Source organism: Pygocentrus nattereri, chromosome 29 (assembly GCF_015220715.1).
Source record: "Pygocentrus nattereri isolate fPygNat1 chromosome 29, fPygNat1.pri, whole genome shotgun sequence".
Classification (NCBI taxonomy): domain Eukaryota; kingdom Metazoa; phylum Chordata; class Actinopteri; order Characiformes; family Serrasalmidae; genus Pygocentrus; species Pygocentrus nattereri.
The window spans coordinates 7268491-7287707 of NC_051239.1; the positions used below are offsets into that span (position 1 = coordinate 7268491).

The 19217-nt window shown below is 41.2% G+C and overlaps 1 protein-coding gene across 2 annotated transcripts in view; it reads right to left on the reverse strand.

The window, feature by feature from the left end:
* The window catches only part of stx2b (syntaxin 2b), a 32835-nt gene extending 16050 nt beyond the window's left edge, over positions 1-16785 (reverse strand). The window contains exons 1-4 of one of the 2 annotated variants that reach the window (XM_037535988.1): positions 16439-16784; positions 13241-13321; positions 12796-12895; positions 897-971 (exon numbers count right to left, since the gene is read on the reverse strand). In XM_037535988.1, the coding sequence (XP_037391885.1) occupies positions 897-971; positions 12796-12895; positions 13241-13321; positions 16439-16468 (286 nt within the window). In that variant the 5' untranslated portion in view covers positions 16469-16784. Of the gene's footprint in view, positions 1-896; positions 972-12795; positions 12896-13240; positions 13322-16438 lie in introns of both variants that reach the window. The other variant, XM_037535987.1, reaches the window with a different exon arrangement.
* Positions 16786-19217: the final 2432 nt, after the last annotated feature.

The window sequence follows — 19217 nt, forward strand, 5'->3', positions numbered from 1 at the left end:
TCAAAAGTCTGTGCTTTTGGCTACAAGAGACTAGGAAACTGGACCATAACTGATAAGTAACACCTGGTTGTGGTCAGTATCTATACTAATCTATACTATCTACACAGTCTCTATACTAGTATAACTAATTTGCTTTGCATTTTTGAAGAGCTCACACTAAAATCTTTTGCACAGTTAGCGCGAGTGACAATGACACATGTATGTAGTGATAGGAGTCACGTAGAAGGACTCTAATGCCTCTTATAGCAATGATGCTATCCCCTATGCTGTCCGTTACATGTGCTGGTAAGAAAAGAAGGGCACAAAGTTATTAATTGTAATCACTGGCTTTAATTACAGTGTCTGACTAAAGGTAATAAATGAATAGTGTCATTTATTGACAGATAATATATCGGCCACCAGCGTTATGGACCCATAGTTTGACCCAGATAACAGCCACAGCCATTGTGCCCGTAAGCATGGCACTAAACCCCAAGCTGCTCAAGGAGGACTGTCACTCTAACTGTTCAATGTACTGAAGACATCAGTTAAATGACTGTATAAATTGACTCGTCCATACACATATGGTTGGGATGCTGTAGTGGTTAACACCTCTGCCTTCTACACTGTAGACTGGGGTTCAATCCCCACCTGGGCAAGCGCCCTACACTATACCAATAAGAGTCCTTGGGCAAGACTCCTAACACCACCTTGGCCTCCCTGTGTAAAATGATCAAATTGTAAGTCGCTCTGGATAAGAGCGTCAGCCAAATGCCATAAATGTAAATGTAAATATAACTGAATCCACATGCTCATTCATTATGCCATTAAAACCACACATAGATGGTCCTGATATGGTCATGCCACATCCCAGCTTTCCCTCCCACTGGGCCGTTTCCACAGACGTCGAAACTCACTTTTGAGTTTGGTCCGCACCATGTTGGCATTTTTCTTGATTTCAACGGTTAGTTGCTCAAGCTCTTCTTTTGTCTCTGAAAGAAAACAGACAAAAATAATGCTCAGCGTCACTACATTGCAAACAATAATTAACGTTATATTTGATGAGTATCACAAAGGGAAAAACGACATAAGATACACAGCTGGTCAATAACTAGCCATGATTTCCAGGTGACAGCATTGCAAGAACACAGAACTTTTATCCTTGTATTTTGTAGAAGTAGGAGTAGTTTAAATACCACTTCTGTTAAATAATCAAACCCATATAAATGTGAAATGAAGCAGGACCTGAACATGAATCACTTATGCTTTTTTTGTTTGTTTGTTTGTTTTTTCTAAACTTATTCACAGCCATACGTTTGAAAGTACCTAAACTTATCTTTGAAACTTCATCTAGTTAGACTCTGGACTAATCGCTGACTTTAATTTAGGACCGTTGCTACAGGTTACATCAGAAATGGTGTAATTTACTGATTATTTAGACAAACAACCGAGCAATCAGAGTGTTAACACAATAAAAAGGACAACAGCTAATCATGTACAAAGATTCCAAAATTGACTGGAAGCAGACAAACTAGGAAGGCTTCAAAAAGATTAAAATATTACTATATTAATATGGCCACTGTGGCAAAAATGATTGCTCTTATTATTATTATTAATAATTATTATTATAATACATTTCATTTTTAAGTAATTTAATCATGATAATATAATTGATTACATGCACCCATCAGACCGTTTCTTAATGTGACAGCAGTAGAAAATTGTAAAATATGCATCACACAAACTGCCAGCTAATCACTACTGATCCCTCGAAAAGGTCCGTTTTAATTGACTTACTTTTTTAAATTGTGTAATTGTGACCGCCCCTTTCCAAAAAGGTAAAAACAAAAAAGGTAGTCAACCTCTTTACCAGCAGCGTGGGCAGTAAGTAAATATTAGATCTAACAGGTCACAGTTTCCATGTCTACTGATTGCATGTTTGCCTTCGTTAGCCACGGTCACAGCACAATGGCAAAAAGGTGTTATGCTGTTCTGTTCTATCTGAGGAAAACGGTGGTCATCTTAACTTACAGCAGAGTGTCAATGTAATCGAGGCTGTGGCTGAGAGGTTTTAAAAGTCAATGAAGCCAGCGTGACCAAGCTTTAATCACCATGACACAACAGTACGGCACAGAATCCTGCACTGCCACACGAAATCTTGCACCGGTGTGAGATTTATAGGCCAGGCCTGAGGCCTTAGTATGCAAATGTAAACGGCAGGCTGAGCAAATGTGGGCCTCCGTGTGAGTGCGCATGAGGTTCTGTGTTTCCGCCTCTCAGGAAAGGCTCCACTAATGAGAAACAGCACACATTCATCCACACAAATGAAGCACAGCTGAGAATCAGCACACCCCAAAGCTGGGCGTTCACTACATGACTTTAAATCCCAACAGCTTTTCAAAACAGGGCACTTTACACACTTGATGCCAGGCTTTTACAGAGTTCGCTGTCTTTTTTTGTCTCGGGGTTCACACGTTAGCAGATAAGGCAAAAAGAGTCTGAGCTAGAAAAAAGGCCTCAGAACCTAAAATCTCACTGTGATCACAGAGTACAAGAAAAGGCCGCTATAGGGACGAACAGTTCTGGGCAAGGAAAGCAACCGTTCTAGTGGCATTTCCACGCAGACATGGTTCTACGCTCTCTAACAGCGCTCAGCACAATTAGCTACCCCTGATCAGAGCCACATTGGCTGGTTGGCTCTACATTAACGTCGGCATTGTGACACCTCGTGTATTTTTTTTTGTCAGGTCATCAGCGATTTTAGGAAAAAATATGTTGGGATAAAACTATTGTGAGGGATTTTCCAACATTTACCCCTCTCACAAGGCCCATAGTGTCATTATGGCAAAAAAACAAAGTGCAAGAAAAGTTGCTCAAGCTACATTAATAAAGTCAACCTGTAATCTAAACACACGCTTTTGGAAATGTTTACAGATAACCGTGTCAATTCTTAGAAAGCTAATAGTCTGGAAAGTTTTCGAGCATCTAAAACCATGAAGTAACCTGAAACTGTATTATGGCTTAGATTAACGTTGCATGTGTAACTTATTGTTTGTATCCTCTTATGTGTTTATACTGAAAAATGTGACGTATTTGGAAAAGGAAAAATATGACACACATGGATCGATGGCAAAAACAATCACTTCTTATAAAGAGCACATTATTTCCGATAAATACGTGTTACTGTAAAAGATACACAAACATCAGCAGGTAATGATCAGGAAGAGTTCCATCCTACTGGACTATATCACTCTGGCATACTGGCTCCTGTTCCAGACAAATGTTATCAGCATTAATGTTCTGTTCTAATAGCTGCAATGAGGATTTAATTCAATTCCTTTCATCCTCTTCCTACAAAGATTGATCGAGCTGCTAAGAGCTGCTATTTGAGCTGCGAGTGCAATGATGTCAGTTAAGTGCGTGGATGAGAGAGAGATGGAGATGGAGATGGAGACACATCGTACTGCATTGATAAGGGCTGTGATGATTACTCGATTAATACATACGATTAATACGATTACTCGAAAATACAGCGGTGATCAGATATTTGTATGATAAAGCATGTCTGAAATTCTCCTGCTCTTTCAGTGTGATTTATCAACAAATGAATTCGAACAGATGATATGCCAGACATGAACTCTCTCGACCAGTCTGTAGCCACATTTCCATGCAGCCTGATAATGGCTCTAATGGATAACTAATGGCTCAATCAGAACAGAATATGTCCATGTATACATCTCATTAGCCAGGTTTACATGCAGCCTAATAATCTGTTAATAATCCAACTAATAGCTCAATCGGAATAGAATATGTCCAATGGTCTATATAGTCCGATAGTCATTAGTCTAGTCTGACTGAGGCCATTTGGAACACAATTTCTGTATGATTGAATGAGCTGGGCAATACTGTAAATAATCAGTTAAATAGAGGAATAATAAAGAAGAGGATGGCAAAAATGTTCGCTCTCCGATAAACTTTTGCAGAGGACATGAACTCTCTCGACCAGTCTGTAGCCACATTTCCAGGCTGCCTGATAATCTGTTAATAATCCGAATAACAGCTCGATCTGAATCAAACACGTCCATGTAAACACCTCGTTTAGAGGAGACTACTCCGATTGAGGCCACTGCGAACACAGTTTCTATCAGATTGAACGAGATGGGTAATTCTGTAAATAATCCGTCAAATAGAAGAATAACATCCATGTAGATGCCTGTATCCGATTACATTCCCCTTCAGAAAGTTTAAGTCCGTTCTGCATGCGCGTCGCATCATAGTGAGAGTTTACGACGTTCAGCATGGCGGAGCAGAAACTGGTCTGTAGAGGAGACAAAGTTTATACTGTGAGCTTTAAAAGATGGCGGGGAGACGGACGTCCAGCTTATGCGTCTCAGAACACGACGTTTTCCTCTCAGCCCTTTAATAAGTACATGTGAAGTGTGTTTTCTGAGTCTCACATCATTTTAAAGTAATTAAAAACACAAGCACGCCAACTGCAACCTCAGCAAAACTGACTGGACTCCTGCGATGCTTGTTGCCTGTATGTATGTAATTTTGGATCTGATTACTGGTCGTGTGCATGTAAACAGAGATTTTCCTTCGGATATTTTAGTACAGTGTGCATATAAACGAGTCTTAGGCCCAATCCCATTTCTTCTTTTTACCCGTACCCCTTGTTTTCAAGTGTCTCCCCAACCCCTTGGAATTGAATTTCAATGGGTTGTTAGTGGTCGAAATCATCACCTATGAAATGGGACCCTCAAGTCTTCAGCAACCTCACTGCTGGGCTTTAGTTACATTTAGGGCATCATATGATTTCAAAGAGGGGGGCAATTATTTATTATCACCCACCCCTTCAGCGATATGAAGCAGAGGTCAGCTACTCACCAGCTTCTTGTTTGAATTTTCCCATTCCACCTTAAATGGTGCAGCAGTCACATGCTGGCGCTTCAGGCTTCAATACGTCTGGACTATTTAAGGTGGACCGGGAAAGATAGCTGGCTAGCTACCGAGACATGCTTGTTATGAAGAAAAGGGCCATAATACATTGAGACAACATCAAACTAAGATAAAACAGTGGTTCTGTCATTTTTTGACAGAGTAAATGCTCGTATTGGTGGGTTTCTTTGGTCGCTCACGCAGCCATCTTGCTGGTTTTTCTTTTTTACTAGTAACACTCTTTTTGGAGTGTCTCTGAAAATCCTCCGTACTTCGCCCTACTCCTCTATCTCACCAAAAATCAGGACACCCTACCCTTAGACATGAATGCGCAAAACAGAGGGCTAAGGGCCGAGTGGTAGGGGCGAAATGGGATTGGGCCCTAATCTATAACTGGAATGTATTCAACTGGATTGGCAAAAATATCTGCAACACAGCCACTGTGGTTTATTTGTGCCGTGTTCGATGTGTAACGTCCTAAAAAGAGAAAATGCGCAGATTTCTCTAATTTTCTGCATAATTAAACCGCTCAGATAAGCAGAAGGTCTTTCAGAGTGCTTTGACGCAAAATGGTTCGCTGTGTTGAAACTTGCAGATTCACACTTCCTTACAGTGGTGGTGACGGGTTATGATGATGATACGACACGATACGTTACGCTCGTCAGATTTCTATGAAATTCGTCTTGCGTCACAGTGGCTCCATTACGTAACACCCACAGCCAGGCAGGAAACCTTTCACAGATAACCGCATAACACACTTTGCAACAAACCACAACCATACATGCTACACATCTCTGAATTTCACAATGCCTTCCACTGCCCCTAATATAACACAGGTCTATATGCTGCATTTGTAATTACCTAAACAGTCTGCTTTGGATTAAATATCACACCTGACTGAGGGATAAAAGAGTTCCTAAACCTACTAATTCTTGACTTCGGTACTCTGTAACATCTATCTGAAGTCAAAATGTTGTATTCACCATATAGTACATGTGACAGATCAGTCAAAATACTATAAGCTAATCTTTCCATACTTTTCCTATAAGCTGCAAAACCATCATCCAAGAACTGACCTACAATCTCGGAACAAAGTTGTATCGGTCTAACCAATCCATTCCTTAATTTCACCAAAAACTAAAGTAAATGTACAAACTGCTGTACCTTACTGCAGATATATTCAATGTAACTACTGAGCACTTTATTAGGTACATCTACCTAGTATCTACATTTATTGCCCAATTCATCAGCTCCACTTGCCACATAGGTGCACTTATGTGCAGTTCTACAATTACAGCCTCTGCTCACCAATGGTCAGGGCCTCCACAGGACCACAATAGAGAATGTATTATTTGGGTGGTGGATCATTCTCAGCAGTAACCCTGACGTGGTGGTGGTGGTGTGTTAGTGTGTGCTGTGCTGGTTTGAGTGGATCAGTCACAGCAGTGCTACTGAAGTTTTTAAACACCTCAGAGAGGGACTGAGAACAGTCCACCAACCAAAAATATCCAGCCGACAGCGTCCTGTGACCACTGATGAAGGACTAGAGGATGACCAACACACACTGTGCAACAGCAGATGAGCCATCATCTCTGACTTTATATCTACAAGGTGGACTGACAAGGTAAGAGTGTCTAATAGAGTGGACAGTGACTGCAACACACACTAACACACCACCACCACGTCAGTGTTACTGCAGTGCTGAGAATGACCCACCACCCAAATAGTACCTGCTCTGAGGGTCCATGGGGGTCCTGACACCTGAAGAACAGGGTAAAAGGGGGCTATCAAAGTATCAGAGAAACAGATGGACTACAGTCTGTAACTCTAGAACTACAAAATGCTCCTATAGAGTAAGCAGAGCTGATAAAGTGGGCAATAAAAGCAGATAGTAAGTGTACCTAAAGGTGCTCAGTGAGTGAATGTGAACACCAAGGTATTTATAGGACATAACCTGCCCAATTTCCTGACTATGAATATTTATTGGAGGTGGATATGAATCAGAAGAATCTGATTTGTATTGTTAACGAGAGTATTTTGGCGGCACCTATCGATTAGCCTATTAACACCCTGCTGAAATAGATTAATATCATCATCTAGCAGCAAATCTAATAACACAGAATAATACGTATTTAAAAATGATTCGGTTCCTGAGCTTTACAATTATTCGTATACAATGCAAACAGATCCAGACACATCCTTGTGGTGCTCCAACGTTAGTAATGAGGGGCAATGAGAGAGTTTCATTTACTTTGACTTGGTAAAACAACATAAAAACAGCCAAACCAGAACTACCAGGTAACCATCATGTGCCTACTGAGTTTTTATATGTAATGCTGACAATACAAAAGGATGGTAAACTTACTGTTCTCTCTTTTAAAGCCTACATGTGGTTTATTATTGGTTAAGGTCACTATATTTCTTTGACCTTTTTAAAAAACTTGACACTCACCATTTGCCATGTTAATCCGTTGATTATTAATCATATTATTAATATAATCTACAGTAACAGTCACACTACTAACTGATTATGTGTAGTACTGATTGACGTGTGGATGTGAATATGAACAAGTATCCTAAAGCATTTGAATGAGTGCGTTTGGAGGGGAAAGGGAGAGGTTTCCTACACGCTTCCTGAAGTGCCCAGTGTGAGCGTTTGTATCTTCTGAGTGATGTGTGGTTTCCTGCAGTACCTCAAGCTTGCATTTGAAACAATGACTTGAGCTACTGGGCATTTACTTTAAAACGGCGCTGGGACTCAAAGCCAGGACACGTTAACCAGATCAACACAATGAGCCTCCTTCAAACAAATCAAACAGATGTTCTCCACGTAATTCTTCAATTCAGGAGACAAAGCAGCTGTACTGTGCTAAGCACTGGCCTAAACACCACGTGTGCTCAAACAACGGACGTAAACGACCAGTAGGTACCACTGGTCAGATCTCCAGGAAGCATTCATGTTTTACATTGACCCATTTGTAAAGTTACTGCACCACATAATCAGAGCATGTGTACACAAAAACTGTACTGTAGGGCTCCAAGACGGTTTCGATGCACATATTCTGTAATGGTAGAATTGATTATATACACATTTATATTAGTAATATGTTTTGATAAAAACTCAATACGCACATTTTTTGGCTAAAATATCATTGGGGTATTCTTTACTGCTTCATTTACAGTGGGTTGCAAAAGTATTCATACCCCTTGAACTTTTCCATATTTTGTCACATTACAACCACAAACATAAATATATTTCACTGGAATTTAATGTGAAAGACCAACACAAAGTGGTATACAATTGTGAAGTGGAAAGAAAATTATACATGAATCAAAACATTTTTTACAAATAAAAAACTAATAAGTGCGACGTGCAAAAGTATTCAGCCCCCTTTTCCCTGAGTGCAACCAATTGCATTCAGAAGTTGCCTGATGACTGCTAATGACTCAAAAGGGTCCACCTGTGTGTAATCTAATCTCAGTACAAATACAGCTGCTCCGTGACGGCCTCAGATGTTGGTTAAGAGAATATTGGGGAGCAAACAGCATCATGAAGTCCAAAGAACACACCAGAGAGGTTAGGAATATGGTTTTGGAGAAGTTTAAAGCAGGCTTAGGTTATAAAAAGATTTCCCAAGCTTTGAACATCTCACGGAGCACTGTTCAATCCATCATCCGGAAATGGAAAGAGTATGGCACCACAGTAAACCTGCCAAGACAAGGCCGTCCACCTAAACTTACAGGCCGAACAAGGAGATCACTGATCAGAGAGGCAGCCAAGACGCCCATGGTGACTCTGGATGAAATGCAGAGAGCCACAGCTCAGGTGGGGGAAACTGTCCACAGGACAACAATTAGTCGTGCACTACACAAATGTGGTCTTTATGGAAGAGTGGCAAGGAGAAAGCCATTGTTAAAAGAAAACCATAAGAAGTCCCGTTTGCAGTTTGCCAGAAGCCATGTTGAGGACACAGCAAACATGTGGAAGAAGGTGCTTTGGTCAGACGAGACCAAAATAGAACTTTTTGGCCACAATGCAAAACGCTATGCGTGGCGGAGAAATAACACTGCACATCACTCTGAAAACACCATCCCCACTGTCAAATATGGTGGTGGCAGCATCATGCTCTGGGGGTGCTTCTCTTCAGCAGGGACCGGGAAGTTGGTCAAAGTTGATGGGAAGATGGATGGAGCCAAATACAGGGCAATCTTGGAAGAAAACCTGTTGGAGTCAGCAAAAGATTTGAGACTGGGGCGGAGGTTCACCTTCCAGCAGGACAACGACCCTAAACATAAAGCCAGAGCTACAATGGAGTGGTTTAAAAAAAAGAATATTCATGTGTTAGAATGGCCCAGTCAGAGTCCAGACCTAAACCCAATTGAGAATTTGTGGCAAGATCTCAAAACTGCTGTTCACAAACGCTCTCCATCCAATCTGACTGAGCTTGAGCTGTTTTGCAAGGAGGAATGGGCAAGAATTTCAGTCACTAGATGTGCAAAGCTGGTGGAGACATACCCTAAAAGACTTGCAGCTGTAATTGCAGCAAAAGGTGGCTCCACAAAGTATTGACTGAGGGGGCTGAATACTTTTGCACGACGCACTTATTAGTTTTTTATTTGTAAAAAATGTTTTGATTCATGTATAATTTTCTTTCCACTTCACAATTGTATACCACTTTGTGTTGGTCTTTCACATTAAATTCCAGTGAAATATATTTATGTTTGTGGTTGTAATGTGACAAAATATGGAAAAGTTCAAGGGGTATGAATACTTTTGCAACCCACTGTATATTGTCTGCGTTTCACTACTGTGTAAATAGTTCCTCCACCTACGTTTGTGCATTCAGAATATCGCTGCTGTCGGAAGAAAACCTCGTATCTCCAATTCTGTCATTTTCTGTTTTTGACATAATTTCAAAGGACCCGTTGCTCTTTACATTGTATGTAAATCTCATGAAGAAAGGGGCGCAAAATGACTTGGAGAGACGTCTGGTTCCATTGACTTGCATTAAAACTACAGTATGTTTTTTTCTTTCTCCTGTAAAGTTATAATTATGGAGATACGAGGTTTTCTTCCGACAGCAGCGACATTTAAAAAATAAATAATAAAATCATCATATGTAATATATACATAAAGAAAAAAATAACATTTAAATACATTAAAAAATAAAAGGTTCTTTGGTTGATGGCATAGAAGATTTGTGAGTATGAAGAACAATTTAAAGGCTTAAACAACCTCCAGACAATATAATGTTTGGTAAATCTAAACTAAATTCAGTTCTATATTCTCCCCAGATTTGACCCCCCAATTTAGGCAGTTTAACTAGCTAAACTATCAATTTCAGCTATAATACCAACAATATTGCACATTGCAATCCAGTAGAAAAGTGGATGTACTGACATGCACATTGGTATAAACAAGGCACTGGGTGGGTATGACCAACAGGTCAAAACCAGCTCTAAACAAAGTGACCGCTGGGCCCTGATTGGCGCTCTGGCTTTGCGCTTCTTTCGTTTTGACATGTTACGTTTTTATACACACAGAAACCAAAAGGAACGACAGATTTCTCAAAATGTAGGAGGAAAAACTCAGATATTAGACTCTGAAATGCAGTGGAGTGAAAGGAAAAAGTCGCCCAAAATGGAAATATTTAAGTAAAGTACAGATACACGAAAAAAAAACTACTTAAGTACAGAAACTAATTACATTTAGATTACAATTACATTTTAGTTACTGTCCACCACTGGTGACACACTGCAATACAGTGCTAAAATGTGTTATTTTAGGTCAATGTTCACAGCACACAATCACATCCCCCTGCAATCTTAAGACATTTTGTTTATTTAAATCAACTGATTTCTGTCACTTTATTGGCTTCCTACCAAAACGTCTGCATGACTGCACTGAAGCCGACTCATCATTTGTGCTCAAATCTCTGCTTGTTTCCATGACCTAAGCAAATCTGATGAATCAGATGCAGAGTACTTTGTATGTCATGACAGGTGGTCAAATCTGTGCCAATCTGATGAATAAGTAACATTGTGCTTGGTGTGTAGGAGAGACCAGGTATGGCTGTGACGCTTCTTGTTTCAGCACCTGTAACTCACTGAATTTTTTTAGCTACATTCCTCAAACTTTTATACAAAGTACCCATATTTGTTTACTACAAATGGCTTCAATTCAGTCCTCAGCAAGGATATCACAGACTTCATGAGTTAATGTCAAATACAGGGTGTTCCTTTGTTACAACCTACCCCACTACCGGGGAAGGTTGTCACACATGCTGGGATAATCTGTAACAGTTAGACAAAAGTGACCATGCAATATGCTTCAAAAAGAGGTCGACCGGAATAAAATAACAACCCAGAACAATGCGTCTCATCCCATGTTTGTGGTAGTTTCACTGCCACTTCATGGGCAATTTTCTGATGTTAAGACAGCGGAGCAGAGAAGTTTTTCAGGTTGTCTGGCACCTGTGCCAGTATTCAATTTACTCCACTCTCCAGAGGTTAACCTGTTATATGCTTACCTCAGGTGGAGTTCCATAATACAGGTCTGCTGCCTGAGTCCAACTTTCAGCCAACACTTCCTCCAGCATCTTAGAGAAAAGTCTGTTGTTGCTCTGGTAACCTACACTGTGAAGATCAGTGGATCCCAGGTCTTTTGGCTTCTGCACTGACTTGCAGGATCTGCTCAGTGTCACATGGCAAATGCCATGTGCTTCTTTTTTTTTTTAAATACTTTTTTGATCTTACAACCGAGGAAATTCCACCTCCACATTTAACCCATCCGTGAAGTGAAACATCACATACACACTAGTGAACACACACACTAGGGGGCAGTGAGCACACTTGCCCGGAGCGGTGGACAGCCCTATCCACGGTGCCCGGGGAGCAGTTGGGGGTTAGGTGTCTTGCTCAAGGACACCTCAGTCATGGACGGTCAGCTCTTGAGATCGAACTGGCAACCTTCCGGTCACAGGGCCAGTTCCCTAACCTCCAGCCCACGACTGCCCCAACCGATCTACAACCGATCTGACTGACTTTCCCTTCTTTGTGACCCCCTCATTTGCATCAGCAGGCACATCTCTGTCAGTCTTTCCTCTGTCAGTCTTTCTGACTATGCATTCTATACAATTATTAAAATCAATAAAATATTACAAGTTGTATGCAAGGGGATGGTTGTAACATTTTTCAAAAGTTGTGTTGCAGCCCACCACGCCCCTGTCAGATGTTGCTTAGCAAGCTGAATTAGTAAGGAAAAATGCATCATATTTTGCCTGAGAAACTTCAGTTGAATCTAATATGTCATATGGTTTTATCTGTGATTGTGTAAATACTAAACGAAATAAAGTGCTGTCCCAAAAATATAAGTTTTTCCCTCAAAATCCATTTTTTCTCTATAGAATCTGCATGCCCCCCATTTCCAGCCTTGACAACCACCATGTGCGATAGGGGTGGAAGCGGGTAAAAACTGAAATGATCATATATATATAGCTGTCAGAAGAAAACCTCACATCTCCAAAATGGTAACTTTACAGGAGAAGGAAAAAACCTACTTCACTTTTAATGCAAGTCAATGGAACCAGACTTCTTCCCAAGTCAGTTTGTGCCGTTTCTCTTGGCCCATTCTTCATGAAATTTACAGACTATGTAAAGGGGCAACAGGCATTTTCAGATTATCTCAAAAACTGAAAAACGGCAAAAGTGGAGATACGAGGTTTTGTCCCGACAGCAGCGATATGAATCCCACCTAATCCCTGACTGGTGGGTTTGGTGGTGTTGCTACAGCTCTCCCCATTTTACCATTTTGCCATAGCAGGTCTCCCCTGCTGTGTGCTCGCCGTATATCGTGCGCTCAGTGTCTGAAGGACTCACTTTCATCAGGATTTGGCGCTGAAAGAATCGCGCTGTGTTTCTTCTTCACTTCATTCACCTGGGAGGAGATTTTATCAATGACACTCCTGACCTCCTCCACCTGAAACACACGGCACAAACTTCAGCGGCACCCAGTGCTGATCCATCCTTGATTAAACGGGAATCATGGTGTTTTGGATCAGAACTGAGAACTTCTGATCCTCTGACACACCTATTTGGTAAGAAACGATGTGTCTGTTTATCAAGATTCTGCACTGCACAGCTAGCAATGTGCACATAGCAGCACATCAAAGACCAGCTATAAACAAAGTTATAAATAAACTGCATGCATGTGCAAATGCTGCAGACCTGACGATGTCTTCTTGATTTAATTTGAACTGACAATTGAACGAAGATTGAAGTTAAAAGGACAGATATTTTGAACCTGAAGAGTTTGGAGCACTACCTTCCTGAAAAAGTCCTCCATGAAGCCTCCTTGGTCCACAGAAACAGTGACGCTGCCATCCTCCTCCTCACTGGTCCTTCCCTAAAGGAAGTAACTGATGTATTAGTCATTAGTCCATCATATCATAAAATATGGAATACACATGCTCTTGTTTACGGAAACGACAAAGTGCTATTTACAGAAAGCACATCTGAATGGCTCCAGGGGGTAAACCATGGAGTCTGTGTGAATACAGTCCACTTCACTCTTTGATATTACAATCATTTCCACTGTCATAGTAACCGATGGTATTTAAGACTGTACTAATAAAGTTAATAAGTTAGCATTAATAAAGTTAATGAGCTCATTCTTCCTAATTGCTGCTGCTCTGCGCTAAAGGAACGTCTACAAACCTGACAACTTTTCTCGATTGGACTGTTTTGTTCAGAAAAATAAACTTTTATGTCATAATATTGACTTGAAACAATGACAGCACTGCTGTGTCTGATCCACTCAGACCAGCACAACACACACCAACACACCACCACCACGTCAGTGTTGAGAATGATCCACCACTCAAATAGTACCTGCTCTGTGAGGGTCCTGACCACTGAAGAACAGGGTAACAGAGTATCAGAGAAACAGATGGACTACAGTCTGTAACTGTAGAACTACAGAGTGCAGCTATACAGTAAGTGGAGCTGATAAAGTGGACACGTAGAAACGAGGTGGTCATCATGTTAAGCCTGATCGGTGTATAAGCATCTGTGAAGCGTCTTGATTAGTGTGCAACCTAATGGGGTCAGTACAAACCAGGGATGCATCGATATGGGAACTGTGGGTCAATATCCACATCAAATGTTTTTCCAAGTACACATTTGCTGCTGACGATATCAGGGTGATATCAGACCAACATCCGTATGAAACGCCAGTCAAATCTAAACATCTGTCCAATGCCACTGTACCAAAAAAACCCCAAATATCCACATATCGCTGCTGTCGGAACAAAACCGCGGATTTCCAAAAGGGTAACTTTACGGGAGAAGCAAAAAACATACTTTACTTTTAATGTAAGTCAATGGAACCAGAACTTTTTCCAAGTCATTTTGGCCCGTTTTTTTTTTTTGGTCCATCCGTCATGAGAATTACACACCCTGTAAAGGCCAACAGGCATTTTCAAACCATGTCAAAAACTGAAAAATGACAAAAATGGAGATACAAGGTTTTCTTTTCTGACAGCAGCGATATAATATCTATAAATATATCTATATGACTGCAACTGGTAGCACAGATACCGAACTCCAGCATCAAACCTGCTTCTGATTTAATCACTGTGCACTTCTGGCTTGTAATTGATCACAAAGTATCAGAAAAAGTGTCAGAAGTCAGAACTGAAGTTCAAGGTACTGGTGCTGATTTCTGTATTAAAATATTTTGAGCGATATCCGGCCCTAGCACTGATAACTACACGCTTTTTTAAAAAAAACGGCTCTTCAAGGGTTGTTTAGGGTTGTAAAGGGAATGGCTCTGTTTAGAACCTTTTTGAAAGTGGTTCTCTATAGCACCAAAAGGGTTCTTCGACTGTTACGATGTCAAGCATTTTCATACACACGTTCTCCACCAATCTGAAGAACCATTTCACCATACAATGAACCATTTAAGCATGAAATCGTTCTACGTAGAACTCATGGTTCTAAACAGAACCAAGGCTTTTACTAAAGGAAAGTCTTTTGTAAGAGTTCAGGGAATGCATAATGATATCAGTCTTACCGCCATGTTGTTTACATTTATCTGATATTTCAACCCAATATTTCTATATAATGCACTCCAGAGCAGAGTGATTAGGTGACCCTGGGCTACAGTGTTAAAACGTCTGCATTTGATTTATTTTACTGTATTTTTCCCCCTTTTATTTCACAAATTGAAAGAAAACAATTACAATTATAACAATGTCAATTCCACAATATCTTACAACAATCTAACCCCACTCCCCCCAACCCACCATCTTCACCCCCTCCCACCCAGCCCTAGATACCACCCCCACGTCCCCCAACCCACCCTTCCAACCCAACCCTAGATACTGCCCCCACTCCCCCAAACCACCCTCCCCACCCCATCCTAGATACTGCCCCCACTCCCCCAACCCCACCCCATCCTAGATACTGCCCCCACTCCCCCAACCCCACCCCATCCCATCCTAGATACTGCCCCCACTCCCCCAACCCACCCTCCCCACCCTTCCCACCCAACCCTAGATACCCCCCCCCCCAGAGTTTCCTGCCTGCCTTGCCAACCCAAATAAATAAATAATTAAGTAAATTTACTGTATTTATAATATTTTATTAATAACTCTTATATTCTGTGAAATGCTAGTCCAGGCAGATTTATTTACCAATTTCTATGTTTTGCAAATGTTATGTATCGGCAGATAAACACATGAAAAATATCGACAATTGTCATCAGCCCACCATCCCCATATCAGTGCACCCCTAAAACCCCAGTGGTATTTTGCCCTGCGTGGGTTAAAAGAAGTGGATTAAACTGCACTTTAACCCAAAACTGTATCACAAAACTAGCACACATCAAAGTCTTGGTCATCAGGCATCATATATCTAACCCTTTAATGTAGTCTTTCTCTGAAGCAGCTATAGTAGCTTTTAGTGGTGGACGCCTGGTTCCTATCACCACCACTGTAAACCATTCTGACTCTGTAGGTCTCTCTAGACCGGGGCTGTTCAGACCAGACAGCTCTGAACGACCGTTTACATCTCAAACATTTAATACTGAAGAACTTTGAAAATTCGATGGAGTTGCCCTTTAACGGTTAGGTGGTGCTACGAGGTGGAAAAGGGCAGAAATGTGGACCGTCTGTTGGCCCCTAAGGCCTGGGCCGGGAAAAAACGGCATTAGACTTTGTAGAAACTGTCCAAAAGTACAAATATGACAGAAATAGCCTGTTTATGAGAGATTTATCACCTTTACCGAGCAGAAGTTGCTCCGGTCAGACTTGTATACAAGCCTCGGAGATCCACGCATCAACCTCGCGCACACCTTTCCCAAAACAGCGCGCAGGTAAGCGAGGCTTAGCTGCGTAAAACCTGCGCTACATAGCGCCACCTAAACACGACCAGCTTAGCAGCCTCGGCTAGCCAATGAAAGGGTTTATAAACCACAAAAGTGCTGCTTTCTGACCGCTAACAAGTTTTCAAACTTACTCACCGCATTCAAATCAGCCAGACGGTCCCTCATTACAGCTTCCTTTGGGGGAGTTGAGCTCAGTAAACGGAGTTATCTTGTGCTGACAGGACGCGCCCATTCACTTCTATGGAAAAGTCCATCTCCAACATCAGCAGCCACTGAGGAGGGAAAACGACGAAGGTGAAGTCCAACAACGCCTGAAGAGCATTAATAAGGTGGTAAAAAGCTTTCTTTCGTCGATAAACTGGGTTTGGAAGCTCTAGCGTTACTCCTCCCTCCACATCTACACAGTAGAGATGCTTCCTCCTGTCTGTCTTTCCTTTCTTGCTTCACTGGCTGAACGCCGCACACACACACACACACGTGCGGCTTGTATTCCTGTCTTTGTGGGGTTTTCCCATGTGCTCCAATATGGGTGGATATAAACGCTAACCTCAGTCTCAAAACCAAAAGCAAATCCTAAAAAAAAAATAACAGATCTCTTGGTTTCTTACTGAAAAATGTCTTCCTTTCATTCCACCTGACCTGCCTTTCAGTGTTTTTTTTTTTACCATTTTAGTGACCTTAGTATTAATCTCTTTGTTACATAATCCTTATGTCCATTTTTGTCTTTGTGTACACAGAACTACATTATAAATATTTAAGTAAATAACCCAAACGATTAAATGAAGTGAGGGAACCATTTCAAACGCGATTACAGATTAAGAATTTGGCAACCCTGATCCATGTAAAATGACAGAGCAGGGTCAGCGGATGCTGAGGGGTATAGTGCGCAGAGGTCACCGACTTTCTGCAGAGTCAATCACTACAGACCTCCAAACTTCATGTGGCCTTCAGATCAGCTCAAGAACCGCGTAGAGAGCTTCATGGAATGGGTTTCCATGGCTGAGCAGCTGCATCCAAGCCTTACATCACCAAGCGCAATGCAAAGCGTGGAATGCAGTGGTGTAAAGCGCCGCCACTGGACTCTAGAGCAGTGGAGACGTGTTCTCTGGAGTGACCAATCACACTTCTCCATCTGGCAAGCCGATGGATGAGTCTGAGTTTGGCGGTTGCCAGGAGACGGTACTTCTCTGACTGCATTGTGCCGAGTGTAAAGTTTAGCTTTAACCTTAGTTCCAGTGAAAGGAACTCTTAAAGCTTCAGCACCAAGAGATTTTGGACAATTTCATGCTCCCAACTTTGTGGGAACAGTTTGGGGACGGCCCCTTCCTGTTCCAACATGACTGCGCACCAGTGCACAAAGCAGGTCCATAAAGCCATGGATGAGCGAGTTTGGTGTGGAAGAACTTGACTGGCCTGCACAGAGTCCTGACCTCAACCCGATAAAACACCTTTGGGATGAATTAGAGCAGAGACTGCAAGTCAGGCCTTCTCGTCCAACATCAGTGTCTGACCTCACAAATGCGCTTCTGGAAGAACGGTCAAAAATTCCCATAAACACACTCCTAACCCTGTGGAAAGACTTCCCAGAAAAGTTGAAGCTGTTATAGCTGCAAAGGGTGGGCTGTCATCATATTAAACCCTATGGATTAAGAATGGGATGTCACTCAAGTTCAAATGCATGTGAAAGCAGACGAGCGAATACTTTTGGGAATATAGTGCATTTTTTATTTAAAGCCAAGTAAATGAGCTACAGTCTTATGCTGTAGTAAAAATGCTGCTTTTACATTGAATCTAACAACTTAAGGCCTGAGGTTTTATTGTGCTTTAGTATTTATTCTATATTGTATATCATTTACAACCTTAATTAAGACTTTCAGTAATATTTGCTCAGGCTGAAATTTGTTCGTAGAGAAGTACTGATTTGTAATGCTGATGTAGTTTTTAACAGTTTGTTTTTTTTAAGTAGTGTAAAAGTGTAATAGAGTCAAGAAGGACTTGAAACGTTATTATTAAATGAAATTTAATGAAATGAGTCCTTCATTTTCTAGATGTGTCTGCAAAAAAGAAAAAAGTACTCTGAACTAAATTTTCAGTCATGGAAAACAGGAAAAATGCCCTGGAAATATTTGAATTCTTAGAAAACTGACATTGTAAAGCTGGGCTAGAGGTGGGCGATATGATATTTTATTGTTATCGTGATAAATTCCATTATCATGATGCACAATATGCTTTTGTGAGCATATCGTGGATATTGTTGGGGTCGTGTCAAACTATCGTGATCTGTAAAGTGTGTCCTGAAACGTATTGTAATATATATTTACTGCCCAGTTGGGCTGTTAAGCCACTGAGATTGGTGTACATTAATGAATATCGACGTACACACAACATAACATTATACATGGAGATACTCACCAGCCACTTTATTAGGTACCTTGCTAGTAAAAGGTGGACCCACTTTCACCTTCAGAACTGCCTTTCTTGGCAGATGTTCAACAAGGTGGTGGAAACGTTCCTCAGAGATTTTGGTTGGTTATTTGAGTTACTGCTGCCTTTCTATCATCTCAAACCTGCCCATTCTCCTCTGACCTCTCACATCAACAGGGCGTTTTCATCCACACAACTGCAGCTCAGTTGCAGCCTTGTGATTGGCTGATTAGCTATTTGTATTAACAAGCAATTGAACCTAATAAAGTGGCCAGTGAGTGTAGAAGTTACTTCTTAGAGTGAGGCACTGACTGACCAGTCAGGGGCTGTTGAGGGGTGTTTAAGGATGTCGGCAGATACAGTATCAGCTGTCATGCGTGTAAATCATGGAAAATGGCTTTCTACAAATAGTGGAAACCCCATTGTTGCTACCAGACACCATCGTTTGCTGATCCCTTATGTCACCTTTTAAAAAGGTCAGTGAATGTTT